This window comes from Lissotriton vulgaris, chromosome 7, assembly GCF_964263255.1.
Source record: "Lissotriton vulgaris chromosome 7, aLisVul1.2, whole genome shotgun sequence".
Taxonomy (NCBI): domain Eukaryota; kingdom Metazoa; phylum Chordata; class Amphibia; order Caudata; family Salamandridae; genus Lissotriton; species Lissotriton vulgaris.
In genome coordinates, this window is record NC_141695.1 from 385,880,736 (window position 1) to 385,902,447 (window position 21,712).

Consider the following 21,712-nt stretch of genomic DNA (forward strand, 5'->3'; position numbering starts at 1 on the left):
TTCTGCACCACAGTAGCTACCAGTGACAGAAGAACTTTTGGATGCTACTCTGTGTACAGTTTTCCCTCAAACCATCTACTGTTCTTTTATCCCATTCCTTCATTTTTGTCTCACTTGAGTACATCTCGCATCCAGATGTTCCATTACTTTCAAGACTCCAAGCTGTGAGCCCTTTTCATTGTTTGAGTAATATGTTTGTATTGTATTGTAGCATACTTGTATAGCGCAGCCTGTCACCACCAAGGGCATCCTGGCGCTTTTGACCCACGATCCAGCGGAAAACAGTAGCTCAACCTATCCTGGGAAAGAGATGGGTTTTCAGAGCCTTTCTGAAGGCTAGAAGATCTTCAAGGCTTCTCAAGGATATTGGCAGAGAGTTCCAAAGTTTGGCCGCCGCTACTCTGAACGAGCGGCCACCCATTCTCACTCTCTGGAAGCGCGGAACTATCAATAGCCTGGACGACGAGGAGCGTAAGGCTCGAGGTGGACAATACCAGGCAAACATTCGACGCAGAGGAATAGGGCCCAGGCCATGAATAGCCCTGAACACAATACAAGCTGCTTTGTAGCGCACCCGCAGATGGACCGGCAGCCAATGAAGTTCTCGCAACGCTGCCGTAGAAGAACTATGATAAGGGCGAGAGAGGGCGAGTTTGGCAGCGATGTTCTGCACCCTTTGCAGCTTGCCCAGAAGTGTTACCGGGGCCTCCAGAAGCAGTGCGTTACAGTAGTCAAGTCGACTTAGGATGGTACAACGCACTACTTCTGGCCTGGCTTGCTCAGGGAGAAGGGGTAAGACCTTACGCAGCATACGAATCAGCATCATACATGTGGAGGTGGTCCTTTTTACATGTAGATCTAGCTGCAGGTTGGGCCCAAAAATAACGCCCAGATTGCGCGCAGATTGTGCGGCTGACACCGTCTCAGAAAAGGACGGAGGCCAAAAATCAGCCGGCAGATCGCGAGGAACTCGATCTGTGGAGCAGTGTAAAACCTCCGTCTTGGTTCCGTTGAACTGTAGTGAGTTCAGACGGAGCCATTCTGCTGTCGCCTGCATGCACCGGTGGAAAGTCTCCAATGTGACTGCATCCTGACCCTCCAAAGAAAAGACCAGCTGGGTATCATCCGCATAATTAAATGCGGAGATACCAAAGGATTTAATGAGCTGGACTAGAGGGCGGAGGTAGATATTAAAAAGTATGGGGCTGATGGCTGAGCCCTGGGGTACACCATGTCCCACTCTCCGCTCCTCTGAACTGAAGGGGGGTAGCGAAACCCTTTGCTGACGGCAGTCCAAATAGGAGATTAACCAATCCCTAGCTCTGTCTTTGACCCCGCATTCCTCCAGCCTAGAGATCAAGGTGGGATGACTGACCGTGTCGAACGCGGCCGACATGTCGAGCAGCACCAAAAATGCTGCCCGGCCACTGTCGACTCACGCCCGCAGGTTGTCTAGCACGGTCACCAGCGCAGATTCCGTCCCATGCGCTGGGCGAAAACCAAATTGCATCTCATCCAACCAGGTGTTCCCTTCTACAAAGCCGGACAGAGTGCGGGTGACCAATTTTTCCATGATTTTCACCGGAAAAGGGAGCAGGGAAATCGGCCGGTAGTTGGATAGGCACGCAGGGTCGAGCGTAGGTTTTTTTAAAAGTGGAGATACCACTGCCTTCTTCCAGCAACTCGGTACAATGCCTGTCTCAAATGACTGGCAGCAGATGGCATGCAAGGGCTGGAAGAGATCCTCTTGAAACACCTTCCAGAGTTTTGGAGGAAGAGGATCCAGAGGCGAGCCAGAAGAAACCGTAAGGGCTAAGTCTCCGAACTCCTTCAGAGAGGGAAAGGGAAAGCAACTCAGCTGGGGTCGACTGGCTTCACTCGCCGGAGCTCCCAAGCTGAGAGCCAGATCCAAGGAAGGAGGATAGGGATTGCTCAGCTGGGGTCGACTGGCCACAATCGCCGGAGCTCCCAGACAGTGAGCCGAATCCAAAGAGGGAAGGGAGGAGCTACTCAACTGGGGTCGACTGGCCACACTCGCCGGAGCTCCCAAGCAGAGAGCCGGATCCAGAATTGGAAAGGAGAAACTGCTCGGTTGGGGTCGACTGGCCACAGTCGCCGGAGCTCCCAGACCGAGAGTCTGATCCAAAAGAGGGGAAGGAGAGCTACTCAGCTGGGGTCGACTGGCCACACTCGCCGGAGCTCCCAAGCAGAGAGCCGGATCCAGAATTGGAAAGGAGAAACTACTCGGTTGGGGTCGACTGGCCACAGTCGCCGGAGCTCCCAGACCGAGAGCCTGATCCAAAAGAGGGGAAGGAGAGCTACTCAGCTGGGGTCGACTGGCTTCTGTCGCCGGGGCTCCCGAATTCGGGGGCTGCTCGTCTGGTCGGGGTCGACTAGAGGACGTGGCCGGAGCTTCCTGACAGAGGTGAATAACTCTCTGCAGGGGTCGACTGGCCACCTCTTCCGGAGCTCCCTCCTCAGTGGTGGAAATCCGTGGATGCTGCAGACCTGTTAAGATTTTACGGATTTTTTCCTCAAAAGCATCCGCAAGTGAGTCACAAAGAGCTTGCGATGAAGGGACTGCACTCGCCACACACGTAGGGTGGGCAAGGTCCTTAACGATTTTAAAGAGGGCCTGTGCCTTGTTTGGGGCCTGATTCAGAGTAAATTCAAGAAAGGTCGCTTTCGCCGTCTTGATTTGAGCTTTGTATTTTTGCATGGCCGACCTAAATGCAATTTTATCAGAGTCTAGGTACTGTTTCCTCCAGACCGTTTCTGCGCGTCTACAGTCGAGTTTAAGCTGGCGTAGTTCACTCGTGTACCAAGGGCTGGCTCGGTTCACCCTTCCTCGAGACTTCCGAAGGGGTGCCAACTTATCCAGTGTACTCGATATGGACTGGCAGAAAAGATTATAACTTTCTTCGGCAGTGTTGCCAAGCTTGAAATCCTCACCTAAAATGTTCGGCAGTGGGGAAGTTTTGAGTATTCGGGACCAAGGTCTCTCTAGCTTAGCTAGGGGTAATCCAGCCTTTCGCGAGGTAGAGTCCTCCGAACGAAGAGAAAACCTAATCAAAGAGTGATCCGTCCAAAACTGGCACTTGATGTCAACTAATGCAGCCCACTGAGGGTCCGCGAACACCAAGTCCAGAATATGGCCTTTCCGATGCGTGGAGGCGTTCACCAGCTGTTCTAAGTTGATGTCTATACAAGCTTGGCTGAGGGAAAAGAAAGCATTATCCAGCGAACTGCCTGCCCACAAATTAAAATCTCCAAGAACCAATAGCTTGGAGTGCGAGCTAGCAAGTTTGTAAATCAAATCAATGAGAGAAGATATGGAAGGTGCCGGTCCCGGGGGACGATAGCAGAGGACACCCGAACAGCAAATCAGCTCCTGCTGTTTAACTGTAAAACCCATCAATTCGAATCCCGGTACCTCTCGAATCTTTAACTGGAAGAGGGTAAGCGAGTCCCTATAGATGTATCCAATTCCCCCTCCTCGATTAAGAGGGCGCGGAGAGTGGCTGATTTTATATCCTAAGGGGCAAGCTAAGCCCAACTCGACCTCACAGTCCTCCCGAGTCCACGTTTCCGTGAGAAAGAGGACATCGAGCTGTTCAGAATCGATGAGGAAGGCTATTTCCGTGTGGTGCTTGCAGAGGGATCTGACATTAAGCAAGCCACAGGAAATGGGCCTAGAGGTTGGGGGGCTGACCTGGTCCTGACCAGGTCTGAGTCTAAGTAGCTCAGACCGAGTATAAGCTAAACGGTTTGGACCGGAGGGGCCAGAGGCAGGGGCCCTAAGCGCGTCCGTAGCGCGAACGGGCGCAAACGGGCTTACCTCTGGCGCACCTCCGGCGCACCTCCGGCGCCCCTACGGCGCCCCCGCTGCGCACCGTCGCTGCGCACTTGTCTAGCGGCCATCTTAAATGGCCGGCAGGGTGTCGCGTGGGTCCTGGCAGGGCGAGTGTCTCTCCCTCACCTAAGATGGCGCTCAGAGTGGAAGGACTTCTCCCCACTCCAAAATGGCGCTCGAAACCGGCGCGATGGTCCTGCAGTGCCCCCGAGTCCCTTCTGTCCCACAAAATGTGGGTATGTGATGGTTATAGTGCGGGTGAGAGCTCCCTTATTTCCCCCCAAGCGGTACTAATAGTTAAAAGCGCGTAGCGCTCGGCGCAGTAAAATAAAAACGAAGCTTAGTGCAATTTAAAAGTTACAGGCAGGAAGGTAACAAGCAAGAGGAGCGTTAAGCGAGCAGCGCTAGAGCAGCGTTAGCACTGAATTAGAGTCAGCTCACATGATCACATCACCCCATCCTAATGGAACTCTATTCACTCCGATCGCCAGCCCACACAATCTTGAAAACAAGATCAACAACATTTACAAAGCCACCATAACCAGCAACCTCTGCTTATCTGGTTGAACATCCACAGCCGGGCACCATCAGACTGGAGACAAGGACGCATAATAAAGAAACCATCAGGATCACCTCAACACTGCCGAAAGTGCAGAGACACACCTACACTACAACATGATACAGCGGAAGTACATTTCTGTTCCACAAAAGAAGCTACCTCTTCAATCACTCGTTGACTCTATCCTTGCTTTTGACTGTGTACAGCACTCTACTGCGTTTTGACTAGAAGTGTGCTCTACACAAATGACAAAAAAACATTACACACATGTTCCACCGTCAAATATATCTGTATGTTGATCAAGAGACCCGGCTAACTGCTTCACATTGAAAAACAAGGGGTTTGTGGATTTCTTGGCTTTTAGTGCCACTGATCTTGATGAGTGAGACTTTAATGTGCTATTTCCATCTTTGACCCCATTTTAGATCCGCTCCTTGATTTATTAAATACTTGGGAAATATGTTGTTACTTTTTATACACAAAGTAAAAAAAATCTTTGAAATATTTCCTAAATATGTCTGAGAAAAATGTATGTCATTGGATGCAACCCAAATATGCCGAAACAGGTCTGTGGTTGCTAGTTTTCCTTTCGGGAGGAGCCTCTCCTGGTAGTTCAGGTTAGGCTGTTTCCATGAGGAGGAGGGTCACCACTGTTTTGCGTAAGACACGGTTCTGTGGCGGGACAAAAAATGATGGACTGATATGTGGCCTGAGCAATTGCGAATGGTTGAGCTATTTCAAGCATTCCTTCCCAGCACCTTGTTCTTTGTATGAGAAGAAGGTAGATGAAGGCTTCAAGCCTAGTCAAAAGGAATCGTGATACTGCGAACCAAGAAAATCAGCTGGCCCAAGAATTTACTAGACACAACTGCATATGTAGATGGAGGCCACCAAGGAGTTATGATGCTGCGACCCAATGAAACCAACACACACCGCAAATACAGAACATCTACATGGTCCACCAGATGTGGTGATACCGCAACCCACACTTGTGAATATTACTGGGAGCCCGTTTGAGCAAGCGTCTATCAGAAATCATTTCAGAAGAATGAGTCCATACCTAGGGAGACCAGAGGAAAGTTGGAAAAATTGAAAGGTAAAATATAAAGAAGGGGGAACAGACCCAAAGTCTGTACCAGGAGTAAATAGGGAAGATGACAGAAATGTATGCCCTTCTCCTCTCTGGCCTTTACTTGGACATCCAGCCGGTGCATCCTGGGAGGAGGAGTTTAACCAAGAGGACCCAACATGGAGGGATCAAAGGTAATTTGACAAGCAAGAGGCATATGGCTAGGCAGTAGATGTGGTGGAGCCTAAGGATAGAAAGTTTCTGCAACTATGGATGGGAAAAGGAGCTGTGGATAAGCAGGGGAGGAGAACATGTGCTAAGGGTTAAACAAGAAATGCCTTCAGCAATGCACAAAAAGTTGCCTGAACAGGCTGGAAATAGGTAACAGATTTAACAAATTGCAAGGCAAACCTAAGGGTGAAACAGACCGGGCGCAAACACCAGTCACAGTCATGCCCCCACCATTATGTACTCAATGGTCACTTCAAGGAAGCAAGGCACAAGTGAACCACTACGATGTTTTAATGAGGATTGGGCTTTGTGAAACTCTCTTGCTTGTAGTGTTATTTACCATCTTTCACTATTTAGTGCTGAAACAAATAACTGAATACAATAAAAGCGTTCTATACTGGTAGAGCTTAAGGTCGATATGGAGTCTTGTCCTAGAACAAGCTTTGTAAATAGTACTGTATGAAACCGGCGTAAGCTAAAAGCAGCAATACAAATTTACTTTCAGAGATCCAACACAGGACACATTGGACTTTAAAGTCCTTAAAGCCCACCTTTGCCCCTTGGATGCTACTCCATACACAACCTACAACCGCTTCAACCACAAATCAGGCCAAATGGTCAACTGCAAGGCCAGTAGGCCTTACTTGTGGCTACTGCTGCTTGTGGAGCATCCTTACACAGACTAGCACTGAAAAAATCTATCATCAGTACGTAACACATCACACCTATCGGCACAGGATTATAATGTGAAAATACATTGCTCGGGTCATCCAGCTTTCCAAAGCAGCACTCAAACCAGTCATGTTAAGCTGCTATGTAAATATAGTAGGAAATAGTGATGGATTATTTATAAACCCCTTTTTATATGCTTGATTATGGGGGCAGATAGTCACCCTTTGTAGGCTTTCATCAAGTTTACTCTAGACGGTACTTAAGGTGGGAAATTGCTCCCTGTCCACTTTTCTGCCAAAAATGCCTAATGAACACGCACTGTGCACAAAATGTATTTTGAGTTAATTAAATACTGTGTACTACCACAAAAAGCTCCCTGTGCACTGATATTCACTTAACCCACCCATGTTTTTCTGCAAAAAATCATCACAGAAGGAGCTTAGGACAGGCCACCCAAACCCACCTGGTCAATAGAAGGCACTGGTTCTGTAGGTGCTACATTCAGTTTCATGTGCTATAGCAAAATGGTGGGTGGATCAATTGCACATACACGGTAATCAGCAATTACAAGCCCTTACGCCTCTCTTCCTCCATAACAAGGTTTAGATCCAAGTATCTAAGGACAAGAAGTTTCTTGATGACATCTTACCTCCATGCTCATTGATCCAGTATAAGAAGATGTTCATTGTGCCCACCTCAGTGATCTGGTGGTCCTCACCATAGAGCCAGAGTACCTGCTGGCAGCCCTGCTTCGCCGCCTCGCTCTGCACATAGATAGTAGGACCGTAGTTGCTGCAGAATCGTGAAGAAAAAAAGACTGATTTAGTCCACAGAATTCTTCAATTAATGTTTCATCATCATGAGCAGATGCTTGCAAGGAACATCCCACGTCTCCTCTGTAATTCGACACCTTAAGACAGAGAAAGATGCCAATGCACGTCTAATCCGCAGTTTCACTTTCTGCTATATTACCAAAGATCCTGCTTGGTCATCTGCTTCCATGCTCCAGTCAGTGCAGGTTACTGTATGAGGTAACTGGGCACTCACAGTGTCTTTGTTTGGATCTGCATCGATTCATGACACATCTGGACATATCAAGTAATAAGGCACCGGTGATGAATTGGGTGGAGCAAAATTCCCATGTGGAATTTCCCTGTGCCGGATCTCGAGTCGTCTGGTGTTCCTAGGTGCAGAAAAACCAGACTCAATTTTATATCCTCGAAAAATCACTTGAGTCTTTGGCTGCAACAATAAGGAAGTCTCTGCCTCCATGCCTCCCTGACTTCTTTCCATGGCAAGGGAAGAGCGGTGGGGGGCATACAATATTCCCACCTCCAGGTCAATTTTTCCCTTTACCAGGCTCTCTCTCTCCACCCCACCCCTTAGAAAAGCCCTGCTATTATATACTACTTGCTCGTATCAGGTGGTAGGTAGGAGCATTAAATCCTGTGCAGCAATACGAGTAATTCTGCACAGTAATTCTGTACCCATTCTGAGGAGTCTAACGCGTGATTGCACAGGACAGGTGGGATGTTATCACAAAGCACTGCTAATTTCTAGGCCTGGGAGGAGTTCGCTGGGCTTACTCCGAAGTGGCAGAAAACTCTGCCGCGCTCCACAGAGTTACACCAGCGGCGAAGTCTGTTAAGTCACGCTGTGCGCACTGATTTTCAGCACCAGGAGTTTTTCCCACGCTGTAAAATACGTGTGAACTGCAGTACGCTCGTGCCAGGGGGTTGTGCTGCTTTCTGCCGGCTGAGTAGCCTTTCTACTCGAGCAGCAGCTTCCTCAAAGCAAGCAGCAGATTTCTCAACGCGAGTAGTCGCAACCGGCCGTGACCGCCAGTGTTGAGAAATCTCCCTGGGAGGAGGTCTAGTGCATACTTTTTTCCCGGGAGCGCTCCCCAACTTACTGCTGACAAGCCACTCCATAGAAAAAAACTCTTCTCCGTGTCGTTTCACTGAGTTTTTGGGAACTCTGCACGGAGTGGGCAAAACTCTGCGCACTCTCCCAGCAGAGTAAAACTCTTCGCCCACCCCATGTAATTACAGGTGGCACCAGCGCCATGCAACTAGAAAATGGGGCCCAAGAACCTAAGTGCAATTTTGCCTAGGATAACCATTGTTTAAATGCGGCATCTTAGAAGGGGGTCTTTAAACTTGGTGAAGATAGCGAGAGAATCTAGATAAATATTTAAGCTATGAAATTCTTGAAAAAAAGCTGTCCTTTTCAAAGATGGTATAGACCCAATTCCCAAGGCCATAGGTGGCATCTCTGAATATAACAGTAATTCTGCATTTGAAATTGCTGCATCAATATTTCCACCTAACCCGTCATTAAAGCCTCTCTTTCACACTGTTCTCCTGCTAGTCTCACCAATTGATATAGATGATAAAAAGTAGAAAACTGTTACATCTCCAGTAGATGAGAAACGAAGCCGGATTATGCCATCACCACTATTGTTGGTGCCACCATAATAATGCCCATCACCTGTTATTTTTGCATTTGTCACCCCGAGTGGGACGGGTATGCTCAGACGCGAGTCCCGTGCTCTCCATGCCACTGGAATCAAGCTATCCTGGCTGATGAGGGCTGAAAGCCCGAAACCGGTCCTTGGATGCTTGTTTCCAGTCCAGGGAAGAGCTGGCTTGGCAGTTCGGGCTGGACTGTTCCCATGGGGCACAGGGTCAAGACTGATTTGCACATGGCTGGGTTCAAACTGGAAAGGCATGGTGAGCAAAAAAGCGATGGATTTGGGCCCAGATCTCTGTACTGAAGTGAATGTATGACATTGTTCTGCATTCTGTCCATCACCTGTTATTTTTGCAACCATAATAAGAAGAGCACCCTTTCAACATTCTCAGCATTTAAATGAACGTGAAATTGACAGTGGTAGGTGGAAACTTGCATTTGAATTGACCAACCCCTTCAGTTACGAAGAAAAAACGGACTGTTGGCCTTCCTGCAAATTCAACTGTACTGACAAAGCCAATAGGTCTAGGGTCAATGTGCTAACATATGTAAACATTTTGTTTGAATTTATTAACACATTAAAACCAGATCAATAGGCTTTCCCAGTGCTAGCATGCATGCAACATAGAACACCAAGTTATTAATATAATGTTCACATTCTACTCAGTCCTTCTTCCAAACTATTAAAGCAGACCGCTACAAACACGTGGTTTCAACACAGTAAAAGTCTAAATGCAATAAACTACTATGGGCTACTAACCTTGGCAGCTACAGGAACACAAGCATGGGGAACTATAACTATTGCAATGCACAAACTCCCCACTGGTCACAATACTAGCCCCAATTCACTCACTCTTCCCTAAGCCTCTAGTATTTAAGCGATACCATGGTTCTCTGCATATTAAGCCTTTAGAACCCACGGAGCTACAGTCTCACATTATGTTGGTTCAGAAAAACCTCACAAACCTGTTCTAGTTTGTCTTCCAAATCTATATATCCATTTTCAGGTATTGGCATAGCGTAGCACAGTTTGCAGTGAGATCCCTCAGAGTATCGGACCTTCTATCAAATTTAAATTACATGTCTGTTCAACTCATCTCTGGCAGTATACCAGTCCCATGTAGCCATCAGAAAAAGTATCGAGAAAACTTAGCATCGAAAAGTCTTAAGTGTGCCACCTGCGCTATGGACTTCTTTGATGGCAACAAATGCAGTTAAGGTAAATGTAAACAACATATGTGAAGTCTCGAAGAAGGATCGAGGTTCTGCTGATGTCTATACAAAGGAGCTCATGTTTAGTAAACCGGCGCTTCACCTTCTGGCCAATATGTAAAGTCGCCACTAAACCTTGTAGTGCAAAAATCAAATCCATTCTTGGGCTTTGGACTGAAGTGGAGGCTTCAAACGTTATATGTCCAGCGCAGCCTAGAGAATTCGGAACCCGTATTAATAGCAGCGAAGCTTCAAGTGTTGCAGGTCCCAAGACCATCCTCGATATCAAGGGCATCCCATCGGTTGCCGAAGAACTTTGTTGAGGTTGAATCAATGAGAATTTTTCACGCTGAGCGTCGAGATACATCTCAGAATCGAGGTACTGAGGAGAAACAGCAGGATGAGACATAGGTAGGACTTGCACCCCTCCCACGGCCAATTCGCCTCAGACTGGTCTGGTGGCCTGTCTCACTCTGTAAGGGGTTCAACCCCATTCTTGCTTTGGCAGTATGCCAAACGATACCTGCACTAGAATAGAAAAACCTGCCTTTTATGGAGTGGAAATGTGCAAATATGGATGAAGAATTAGGCGGCTCTCTAGAAAAATCTCAACTGACTCCGACACTTCAGCGTTCGTCAGAAAGAAGGGACTCAATTGTCAGAAAAATCTAAGAGCAAAAATGGCGAGAACAGAAAATCTGCCTCAAAGAAAGTTTTACAACAATGTATAAAATGTTAAAAACATTCTAAGAAGTGTCCAAAAAGGGCATATGCCTGATCAGAAAAAGAATTACACATCTGGAAAAAATAAGGGGCTGTGGATCACTGGGTTGCGTGTTGGGATTGTTAAGGTGCCGTGTGCAGCTTTGCAGTGGCAGCACACATTAACCTCTATGAAAGGCTGAGGCTGCAGGTCCATGGGTCCATTTCCCCTTTTATATTTTCCTCTTGAACAGCAATGCTGCTATGTAACACAATGGGTTGTAGCTGTGAAAACATTTATTTTTGCTTTTGGACCATTTGTCCTTGACCGCTGCTTTGGCACTGATGCTCCCACATGTAATCACCCTCACAGCAATTCTTTGCATAAATTGACTATGAACTGCAGCCTCCATTCCCCGCCTTTATATATAGGGTAAGCTTACTGTGGGCTATTAGGGTACATGGCTGCGCAGGTTGCGGTCAATGTGTGAACATGCATGTGCAGTCTGACCGAGGAAACCTGTTGTCCGACTCCGCTGGTGTCTGCACTCACGTTGCTCTGCTGCAGACAGATCAGTCTAAATTGTTATAATTCAATTGTATACTGAAAGGAACTTCACCATTTGTTTTGGGTAAAGTGTGTAATCTGCAGCACTTTTCAGTTTGTGCACTTTTATGTTTAAATTATAACTTTGGACTGGTGCATTTTAGAATCCAAATCTAAGGTGACTTTTTAACCATAGATCTGTTCTTCAACTTAATTATTGTTCTCACCACCTAGTACGGTTATGGTCTCAGCGAACAATAGGCCCATTATTGCAAGAATGAAAATCTACTGGGGAAGTGGATGGGCTATGAATTTCATTAACCATTACCAGAAACTCCTAGTCAACTGCATAAAGGAAAACTCCCAAACTAAATAACGGGCAGTATGCCCGGCGGTAGGTTCTTTGAAGATTTTGGAGGAAAGTATAAGGCTGGCATGGACGGAGACCAGTCCGGAGAGAGATATTGTGCTCAGACTTCAAAAGCATTCATGATCTTGTGTTTTTTACCCAACATGCTGTGCAGGAGTGGGATAATCAGTTGGCTGGTTCCTCTAACGTCAGATCGAGGCGGAGAGTTGTAGTGCCTGTGGAAGGCATTAGGGACATCTGTTGAGACAGGACCGGATGTTGGGCCTACATAAGCGGGCACGGTTGGCTTCGGCTGTTCTGTACATCATCCAGCAAGAAGCTGAGGACGTTGGCGCACTGTATGGACGCAGCATGTGGTGTGCCATGAAAGATGACAATCTGAGTCTCTACTGAGGAGACAAAGTGTTCCAGATCAGGAGACCAACATGGATGCACAGAAGAGGAGACCAAGAGCCCCTCCAGGGAAGTTGCTGTTAACAGGAGGTGTGGGTTGTGGTGCAGTGTGGGGGCTGAAGAAACCTTAGTAGCTGCTGATAACAAAGGCTAGGGGAGGACAGCTTGAGCAAAATACTCTAAACCTTGCTGAAATCCATCTGGGTGGGAAGGAATATTTTACAATTTCCTTGCCATTCGTACACTGCTTTTTGTTGAAGAAGGCTTCTGTTGAAATTAAGAAACATTTAGCCTGACCATCCACTCAGGAAATATAGGCCCCTTTGAAGTAGACTGGCCGATAAACTCAGAGCATAACCATAAATTGTTTCGGAGTCCCCTATTGTCTTGAGACTGGGTCGATAATACTGTGCCACAGACACGGTGAATCAAAAAAATTGATTCATCAGCATAAGGTAATCTCCAGGACTCACAACATGGTGCTGCAGTGAAGGCCAAATGAGGCACTGGTAGTGCGGTCACCCTTCTTCCCTGCACCACGCACCCAATAAGAATAACATTCGAGAGAGCGGGTAAAGCCTCTCCAATGCCGACAAATAAAGCAGAGAGCCTGGTAAGCAGAAGACTTGGCTGGTGTGGCTCAAGAAGACTGCCCTACTGTTCCCGTGTGGTGCCCCACAAAAAACACAGGGCTTAGTGGGGGAGTGTAGGAAGCCCAATTGAGGCAGGAACCCACCACAAATAAGCCCACAGGTGCAGCTATTAGTGTGTTTAGGACAGCTCAAAGGAAAGTGGAAAAGAGCATGTCTTAGGTTGCTAGCCAACCCATAAACACATACAGGTGTGTGCAATGTCACCCATAAACAGAGTATCAAAACAAAATTACGTTTGGACAATTTTTGGTCTGGTTATTTTTGCGAGATCTCTTATAAAGAGTTCCAAACTGCCTGTCCCAACGTAATTTGGAACATATTGGTGATTCTGTGCCACGTATTTAGTGGTGTGTGTATTAAAGCTCCTTTTCTGAGTTTCAAGAGAACACCATGTCCCCGAGTCAGCCTACGACAACTGTGCCACGCTATTCTCAGAGTCAGGTCCGCAGTTTGAGAGCCGGCGGTACAGAGGTGCCAGTACATCAGAAGTATGTGGCCCATATTGATACAATTAGGGCCCAGCAACTTCCGATCGATCTGGTAGACCTGCAAACTGTTTTTTTTCGAATGGACTTTGTTTGTTTGTAAAGAACGAAAACAAAAAAATCCCCAAATACCTTTTAGTAGCAATGCTGCCATATTTATTTTGGAACCAATTTTATGTGGGGCTTTTTGAGTTCTTCCTTACATATTGGTTTAGAAAATATAAGAACATGTTTCCTCTCCATTGTAAGTGTCTGGAACTGTTTGTAAATTCAGTGTTATTAAATATTGATGAAAATCCCATGACACAGAACCAACCATAGTCTACGCAGAGCTGCTGTTCAGAAACAGTGGCTGCAGCATAACCTTTCTTGAAACATTGATTTACAGCAGGATTGAGGGAAATTTGCCAAAAAGTCAACATACTTAAATATTGGGACGTAGTAACAACCGAACAGAACCAACATTTCTCCATAAACGAAGATGCATTTTATTTGCTCCAACACAGACAAGGGACTGGCCTATGGAGACACTTACAGGTTATAGAAAGGTGCCTGGACACATACTAGGCCTTGCATGCTACTGTGCTTCAAATGTTGTACTTTCTTCTTGTTGGACCAACTGTTTGAAGTGTTAGTTCTGTATATAACAGACTTCTGAAAGAAGGGGGCTGTGTGAAAGAGTATGTCTTCTGTTTAGATGGCAGGTATTTTTGATTGTGGTCACTAAGTGCATGACTAACATCAGAATGGACCCCAGTGTACAATGGACGAGTGCTTTGCACACTTTGAAAGGGATGGGTAAATATGCTGCTTCCATTATAGTTCAAATTCAAAATTTGTATAGCGCACTACTCACCCAGAGGGTCTCAAGGCGCTTGAGGAGGGGGGGGGGGGGAGGAGGGGGGGGTACTTTACTTATCGAATATCCAAGTTTTTAGTTGCTTTCTGAAGGAGAGGTGGTTCTGTGTAAGGCGGAGGTGGGTGGGGAGAGAATTCCAGGTTTTGGCCGCTAAGTAGGAGAAGGATCTTCCCCCCATGGTGGATCTATGGATGCGCGGAATTGCGGCGAGGGCTTGATTGGACGAACGTAGTTGGCGGGTGGGGGTGTAAAAGGACAGGCGCGTGTTGAGGCATACGGGTCTTAGGTCGTAGAGGGCTTTGTGTGCGTGGGTGAGGAGACGGAACGTTATTCTCTTGTTGACGGGGAGCCAGTGGAGGTCTTTCAGGTGACCGGAAATGTGAGCTTGGCGGGGGATGTCTAGTATGAGTCTGGCTGAGGCGTTGGAGTTTTTTCTGTAGTTTGGCTGTCGTTCCGGCGTAAAGGGTGTTTCCGTAATCCAGTCGGCTTGTGACCAGTGTTTTCTTCCAGTGACAGGTAAGGACATTTTACTAACTTCAATATGCTTTCCAAATCCTTTAGTACATGCGGCCAACAACATCTTGCAAAACGTCTTTATTAAACTTCCAGAGTTTGTGTTCGAGGACAGCAAGTTGCAGACAGCTTAAATACTGGGACCCACTTTTATTCTCGGCACAGATCTGGCTCTATATGCTGTATGTCCTATGAGGGCCTAATCATGACATATGCCATTCTGGTTAGGTGACTGGTAAAGGTGCCTGCTCTAACAGGAGATGGTTTATGTTCACAGCACAAGCCTATGAACGAATTTGACCAGGAGTCTGCATAAATGATAGCATCCTCAAAGAGTAAAAACAAATTGTTGGCCAGGTTATCATATGCCCGCCGGACTTCAAGAGAATAGGTTTTAAAAAAACTGAGCGTCATCATGTTAAGACAAAACCAATATAAGTTTCTGTGGTGTACAGGTGGAATGTTTATTTTCTACTACACTTTGTAGAGGATGATTTTCTAAAGCTCTATTTTTTCACCGTAACACAAGATGATCTGGTTTCTATGAAAATAGAAAATGTAAATATTTTGTACGCTCAATATAGCTCTATCTTCCACTTTTTTGTGGGCAAAGAAAGCAGGGTCACATAGGGTAGCTAGGGTTCTTGGCTCCCTAGCTGAAACCAATCGACCAGGGCGTTTCCAACGAGGACCTGAACTAGTTCAAGAGCTGGATATAATTAAGTTCTGCTGAATTAGAATTTACGAGGAAACATTAGAAGAGGATTAGTCAGGATCACGATGCTATAACAATTCAACACCAAAACTCAAGAAGTCCTGTGACACTCACCCACCGACCTTACAGTCTCCCACGCCTCCCATCCAGGCGCGCACATATCTGGGGTCAGCCAGGAGAGCCACAGGGCTGAAGCTGCCTGTCGAAAAGTAGGGCCCGACCGGCCCGACGATGACATACAACAAGGCGTGGTTGGACTTCGTCACCCCAAGAGATGGCTGTAGGAAGAGTAAGGGAGGATGTGAAAAATTAGAAAGAATGCATGCTATTGCTAAACAAGTGAAGCAGGCGTTCAAATGCCAAAGACGACCCATTTGCATATATATCCGTCATGTAACATTCATGGAGGTGAAAGAAGGTAGAGGGTGGCAGAATGTCTGCCATATGTGGTCTAGACTGGGACATACAACACAGTGCAGTTAAGAGGAATCCTTTCTCAGAAGCAAACGAAGACCTTAATTAAAAGAAAATCAATAAAAATGTTTTTTCCATTTAAAAAAATCTGACCAGTCCAATTGATATTGGTTTACAGTCTTACCTTTAACAAGATCACAGTTTAAGGCACAAAAACATGAAGCAAAATTTGTGTCGCTTGCTAAATCACTCACAAAAACACGCATAACTTCATTAGCTCAATTCTCACCCAACAGCGTGAGCCTAACGAGTTTCCCTACTACTGCTATCTTTAGAACTATATATTTTTTTTTTGATCAAATTTATTTTATTGAGTTCAGCAAAGCAAAACCATACAATAATTGAACAAGATAAGCAGAGCGTTGACGCATGTACCCAGGACGTTACATGTCTCACCCATCTACCTGTCTATTTGGGGGGTAACCATGTGTTCATGTAAGCTCGTATGGCGGGAGTCAAACCCAGCAATGTCTGCTAGAACTCTTATCCACCAACCTCCCCGAAACCCCTACCCGCCCCAACTATACCCAACCGCTTCCAACCCCGACCCTTACCAACCCTCCCCTCTGGGTGTGTTCCTAAGTGTGTCTAGAGGTGGCTGTTTTGGGCTCAGGCTAAACCTTGTGTTCCGCTTTGGTCGTCTTGTCGTGGAATTCTTCCGCCAGCTTCAGAACCCTGAGATACTTAGGGCAGGTGAGCTCCGTAAATTCTTGGGAAAGCAGGGAGGTGAGTGGTTGCCATATTTCTCTAAATGTGTCTGACGCCTGCGTGAGCGAGGCTTGTATCCTCTCCATCCCCATGATGTACCATAATCTGTGCAGCCACCCCGTGTGCGTGGGTTTTCTCGAGGTGCCCCACAGTGACAGGATGTGTTGGGTTGCTGCCCCCAGTGCCAATCCCATCTGCTTCCCCTTAGTGATTTAAGCGGAAACATAAGTCTGTTGGGGAGCCCCAGGATCGCATATGCCGGGAAACAGGGAATGTCAGTCTCGAAGTGGGTATCCACTTCCTTAAGCACCACCTCCCAGTATTCCCGTACCTCGATACACTCCCAGAGTATGTGTAGCATGGTCCCCGTGTGCCCACAACCCCTCCAGCATTTGGGGTCTTTGCTTGGGTTCCCTAGGTGCAGGCGTTCCGGAGTCAAATGCCAATAATAGGCAACCTTCACTGCCGCCTCCTTGCTGGCTGTGCTTCTAGCCGTGTGATGAGCCCTATAGTATATGTCTTGCCATTCTTTGTCAGAGAGAGCTCGCCCCAGCTCCCTCTCCCAGCGCCTCTGCCCGGCGGATCTCTCTGTAGGTGGTGGCGGGGATAGCATTAGATACAGTTCGGTAATGGACCGTGAGTCTGATGTTTTAGTCATGATCCATCTCTCGTATGGGGTGAGAGGGCGACTAGCTAGTGGCGCCACGTCTGTGTGCGTCAGCCAATGCCTAAGTTGGAAGTACTGGTAGCGGTGCGGCCTATCAAGTGCGTAGTCCGCAGTCACTATGTCCCACGTCAAAAAGCCTTCCGTGTCAAATAAGTGACCCGCGGAGCGGCACTCAGATTGTCGCCACTGGGGGAACGAGCCCGGCGGCATGCCTGGGGGAAACGCTGGGTTGTCCAACAAAGGTGTCATAGGGGAAGGAAAGGATGTTAGGCCCCTCGGGACTGCGGTTGCATCCCATACTTGTAAAACCGTCCTGGTGATAGGGGATAGGGGATTTCTTAAGGTAGGCCGGTCTGTCTGGACGTGCTAGGAAGGGGACTTTCCAGAGGGGTAGGCCCGCCATGGCCCTGTCCTGGAATAGCCAGTGCTTTTCGGAAGTAGGCCGGGACCACTCTAGGAGATATCTGAGCTGTGCTGCCTGAAAGTAACACCGTAGGTCCTGCACGCCTAAGCCTCCCTCAGCTGTCACCCGTGTGACCAAGTCGCGCCGCAGCCAGGGCCTCTTGCTAGCCCACACATTGTGGTGCAGGGTGTCCTGCAACTTCTTCAGCATCCCCACTGGGGGGGTGACCGGGATAGTCTGAAATAGGTAAAGGATCTTAGGCAATAGGGACATTTTGATGGCTGCCACGCGTCCCAGCCACGAGAGCGGTTGTTGTTTCCATCTCGCGATGTCCCCTTGAATACGTGACAGGAGTTTAGTGTAGTTTAGGTCGACCGTCTGGGCAGTCGCTGGCGTCAGGTCTATCCCCAGATATTATATTGTGGTACGGACCTCGAGTCCCCCTATGCGTAGCGATTCTCTATTAGCGGGCTGGGAGGACAATGGACTTCTGTATGTTCATTTTAAAGCCTGACACCTCCCCGAACGTGTTCATTTCTGACAGGAAGGCCGGTATTGAGACCCTAGGGCTGTCCACCGTGACAAGAATGTCGTCCGCGTATAGACTCAGGGTCTGCTCCACTCCCCCGAATTTGACCCCTGTGATGTTTCTGCTGTCACGAACACGCTGGGCGAATGGCTCAATGTAAAGAGCGAACAGGAGCGGTGGGAGCGGGCAGCCCTGCCGCGTGCCCCTTTGGATGTCGAACGGCTTGGAGCTAACCCCATTCACTTTGATCGTCGCCCGGGGTGACGCATACCAACCCGCCACCCAGGATCGGAAGCAGGAACCCACGCCGAATTTCACCAGCGTGTTGTCCAGAAATCTCCAGTCGACTCTGTCGAACGCCTTCTCGGCGTCGACCGAAAGTAGTGCCGCATCAGAGGCGTTGAAATTAGCTTAGTCTATGGCATGCATTAGGCGTTTAGTGTTGTCCGCGCACTGCCGGGTGGGGACGAAGCCTGCCTGGTCCGGTTCAATTATGCCTGGCAGACATGGGCCCAGGCGTGAGGCCAAGATGCCCGTAAAGAGCTTAAGATCAAGATTGAGGAGTGATATCGGCCTGTATGCCGCACACCGCGACGGGTCTTTGCCTGGCTTTGGTAGGACTATGACCTCCGCCTGCAGCATCTCTTTCGGGATCGAGCCCAGGCCCCCAAAGGAGTTAAATAATTTCGTAAGGACCGGCGCCAGGAGGGGGCAAAAGGACTTGTAAAAGCCCGCGGAGAAGCCATCCGGGCCCGAGGCTTTCAGGGGTTTGAGTCGGGCAATGGCTGATATAACTTCCTCCAGGCGAATGGGGGCATCCAACGCACTAGCGCTCGTTTCATTGATGGCGGTGACGTCCATGGTCTCAAGGTAGTCCCTTCCCGCCTCCTCCTCGAGGGTCGGGTCTGCAGCATAGAGCTGTGCATAGAAGGCTCGAAATGCCTCTGCTATGTGGTCATCCTCTTGGACCTCGCCTCCGTTGTCCCCACGAATAATGGGGATCTTGGAGCGGACAGTTTTGGCTTGAAGTTTGCTGGCCAGCAGGCGACCAGTCTTGTCCCCCCCTACGTAGTACGTGTGGCAAAGGCGGAGTGCTGCATATTACGCCCTGTCCAGGTCTAGGCTCGCCAGTTGTGCCCTGACCGCTTTCAGTTTGCGCCAGATCCGGGGGGCGCCAGTCGGCAGTGAACCCTCTTCAGCTCCAGCACCTGTTCCTCTAGCTCCCGCCTCCGTTCCTTTCGCTCCTTATTATCCGCCGCCGCAATCGCCATAATGTCGCCCCTAAGAACCGCCTTGAGCGCCCCCCACAGCGTCGACTGGGCCACCTCCCCCGTGTCGTTTTGTTCCAAGTAGCTAGTGATACTTTGGGATAACTGCTGTACCACCCCTTTGCGGGAGAGCAGGCTTTCTCTGAGTCGTCATCTGCCCCTGTGTGGAGGTGTGCGCAGGACTATCAGTTGAAGGACCACCGCTTCGTGGTCCGATAGTGCCGCTGGTGTAATGTCTATGTCCTGTATCATGGGGGTCATGTCTATAGAGCCCAAAAAATGGTCTATCCTGGCGTATGTGCGGTGCACATGTGAATAGAAAGTGTATCCTGGGGCGGTGTGGTGTGTTTCCCGCCAAATGTCAATCAGCCCTCTATCCTTCAACCACTGCCTCCCCGCCGCGGAGAGCGCCCCAGTGTCCCCGAACCTCTTCCCGGATCTATCTATCTCGTTGTCCATAACTAGATTTATGTCCCCCCCGACAATAACATGCCTCAAGTCTCCCGACAGCGCCTCGGACAGCACCCCTCTAATGAAGGCCTCTTGTCTGGTGTTGGGTGCATAGATAGAACCTAATGTAAAGGAAAAGGTGCCTACATGGACGGTGTGCGCCAAGAGTCTACCTTTGATTTCGGCCACCTTACTCCCCACCCGCCCCTTAAAATGCTTGGCTATCAGTATGGCCACCCCTGTTTTTTTCTCGGTAGTCGTGGAGTAAAATTGATGAGGGAAGGCCCTGGCTTTCATGCGGTGCCAATCCTTTGCCAACAAATGTGTCTCTTGTAACAAACAAATTTCCGCCCCAGAGTGTTCGAGGAAAGAGAGAACCGCCCTCCTTTTGATTGGGTTATCAAGCCCCTTCACGTTAAGGGAGAGGATTCGAATGCCGTCAGCGGCCATAAGACTGTGGTTGTTCTGCCTGCTCTGGACCTAGCCCCAAGCCACCTCTCTCGTGTTTGCCTGTCGTCAGTACGAGTAGAACACACCGAGTTCCCAGCCCCAACCCCTCCCGCCCCCCAACCCCACCACCCTGAACCCCAACCTGAAAACCCCAACATGTGAACATTGTCCAGGGCCTATCCGGCAACAGTCCAGGCCCTTGGTGTAGTCTCTGGGAGCGGGAAAACGTGCCAGTGGCGGACCTGGAGCCCCCCGTCCCGCCTCCCCATGGCAGGTGCTAAGTGATGGTCTACCCCTGTGCTCATGTCTCCTCAAGGACCGGCCGTGGTGTCAGTGGAGACTTTCTGAATCGCTGCTGCATGTTCGTTCGCTACCGTCTCCGGCCTGAACTCCTTCTTGGGTGTGCGACGCCCTCCCATTGTCTGCCAGCCGTCTGTCCGTGAACGCGGAGAGCGTGATTGGGAAGGCCTCTGGTCGGAGCTATCCTCTGATCCCCCCTCCTCCATGGGAAGGCCCAGGACGGCACATGTGTCTCTCAGGGACCCGAGTTGATGGAGCGCCCCGTTCCACTTTAAGACCAGTCTGAAGGGGTGCCCCCACGAATAAGGGGCTCCTTTGTCTCGTAGGAAGGTAGTTGCCACCTTGAACGCCCGCCGCTTCTGTAGAGTGATCGTGGATAAGTCCTGAAAGAGTTCTACTGTGTGCTCCTTGAAGCGGATAGGTTCTTTCTGGCGCGCCACCTTCAGGATGCGTTCCTTGAGGGGATAATCAGGCAGGAAGGCCAGGATGTCCGGAGGGGGGGGCAGGTGCCCTGCGCGCTAGGCCCACCCTGTGGGCCCTATCGATTCTGATCTCAAAATCCTCGCTTTCTCCTAGGACTTCTCAGAACAAATCCTGCAAGTATGTTGTGATGTCTCCCCCTTCCGATTTGAGCGGCACGTTCCGTACCCCAACATTGTTTCGCCTAGAACGGTTCTCCAGGTCCTCAGCGTGGGCCTGAAGGTCGGTCTGTAGATCGTGCAGCCGGAGGATTTCCTGCTGCAACTGTTCCACCTCCGCACTTCGAGCTTGATCCGAGGTCTCTACAGCTGCCACTCTCTCACCTATATCATCTACGTCTCGGCGTAGCTCTTTGTAGCCCCCCGCCATGTCCTGCCTGAGGGTTTGGATGTCCTCTTTGAGAGATGTGAACAAAGCTTCCATGAATGATTTCGTGGCTGGGGTGTCCCCCTCATCCCGCTCTCTATCCTTGGGCTGGTACGCCGGCAATGGCTTGTCCGGGCTTTTGTCCCCTTTAGGAGCACCTTTTGCCAGCATGTCGGGGATGGTACGCCCTCCCCTGCGATTTGTGGAGGACATGCCCCTCCTGTCCCTCGGGGCACCCCGCTGTGGTAGTGTCCTCCGCCGGTTCCCTCGACGAGTTCAAGGCAGGCTTCTCACAACCGTCCTGTGTTGCCC

General features: G+C 49.0%; 1 protein-coding gene across 2 annotated transcripts in view; it reads right to left on the bottom strand.

The window, feature by feature from the left end:
* Nucleotides 1–21,712, bottom strand: part of LOC147701700 (branched-chain-amino-acid aminotransferase, cytosolic-like) — a 192,868-nt gene that overhangs the window by 48,932 nt on the left and 122,224 nt on the right. For both annotated transcript variants that reach the window (XM_086930334.1, XM_086930333.1), the window contains 2 exons: nt 15,420–15,583; nt 7,034–7,176 (listed from right to left, as the gene is read on the bottom strand). In XM_086930334.1, the coding sequence (XP_086786460.1) occupies nt 7,034–7,176; nt 15,420–15,583 (307 nt within the window). The remainder of the gene's footprint in view (nt 1–7,033; nt 7,177–15,419; nt 15,584–21,712) is intronic.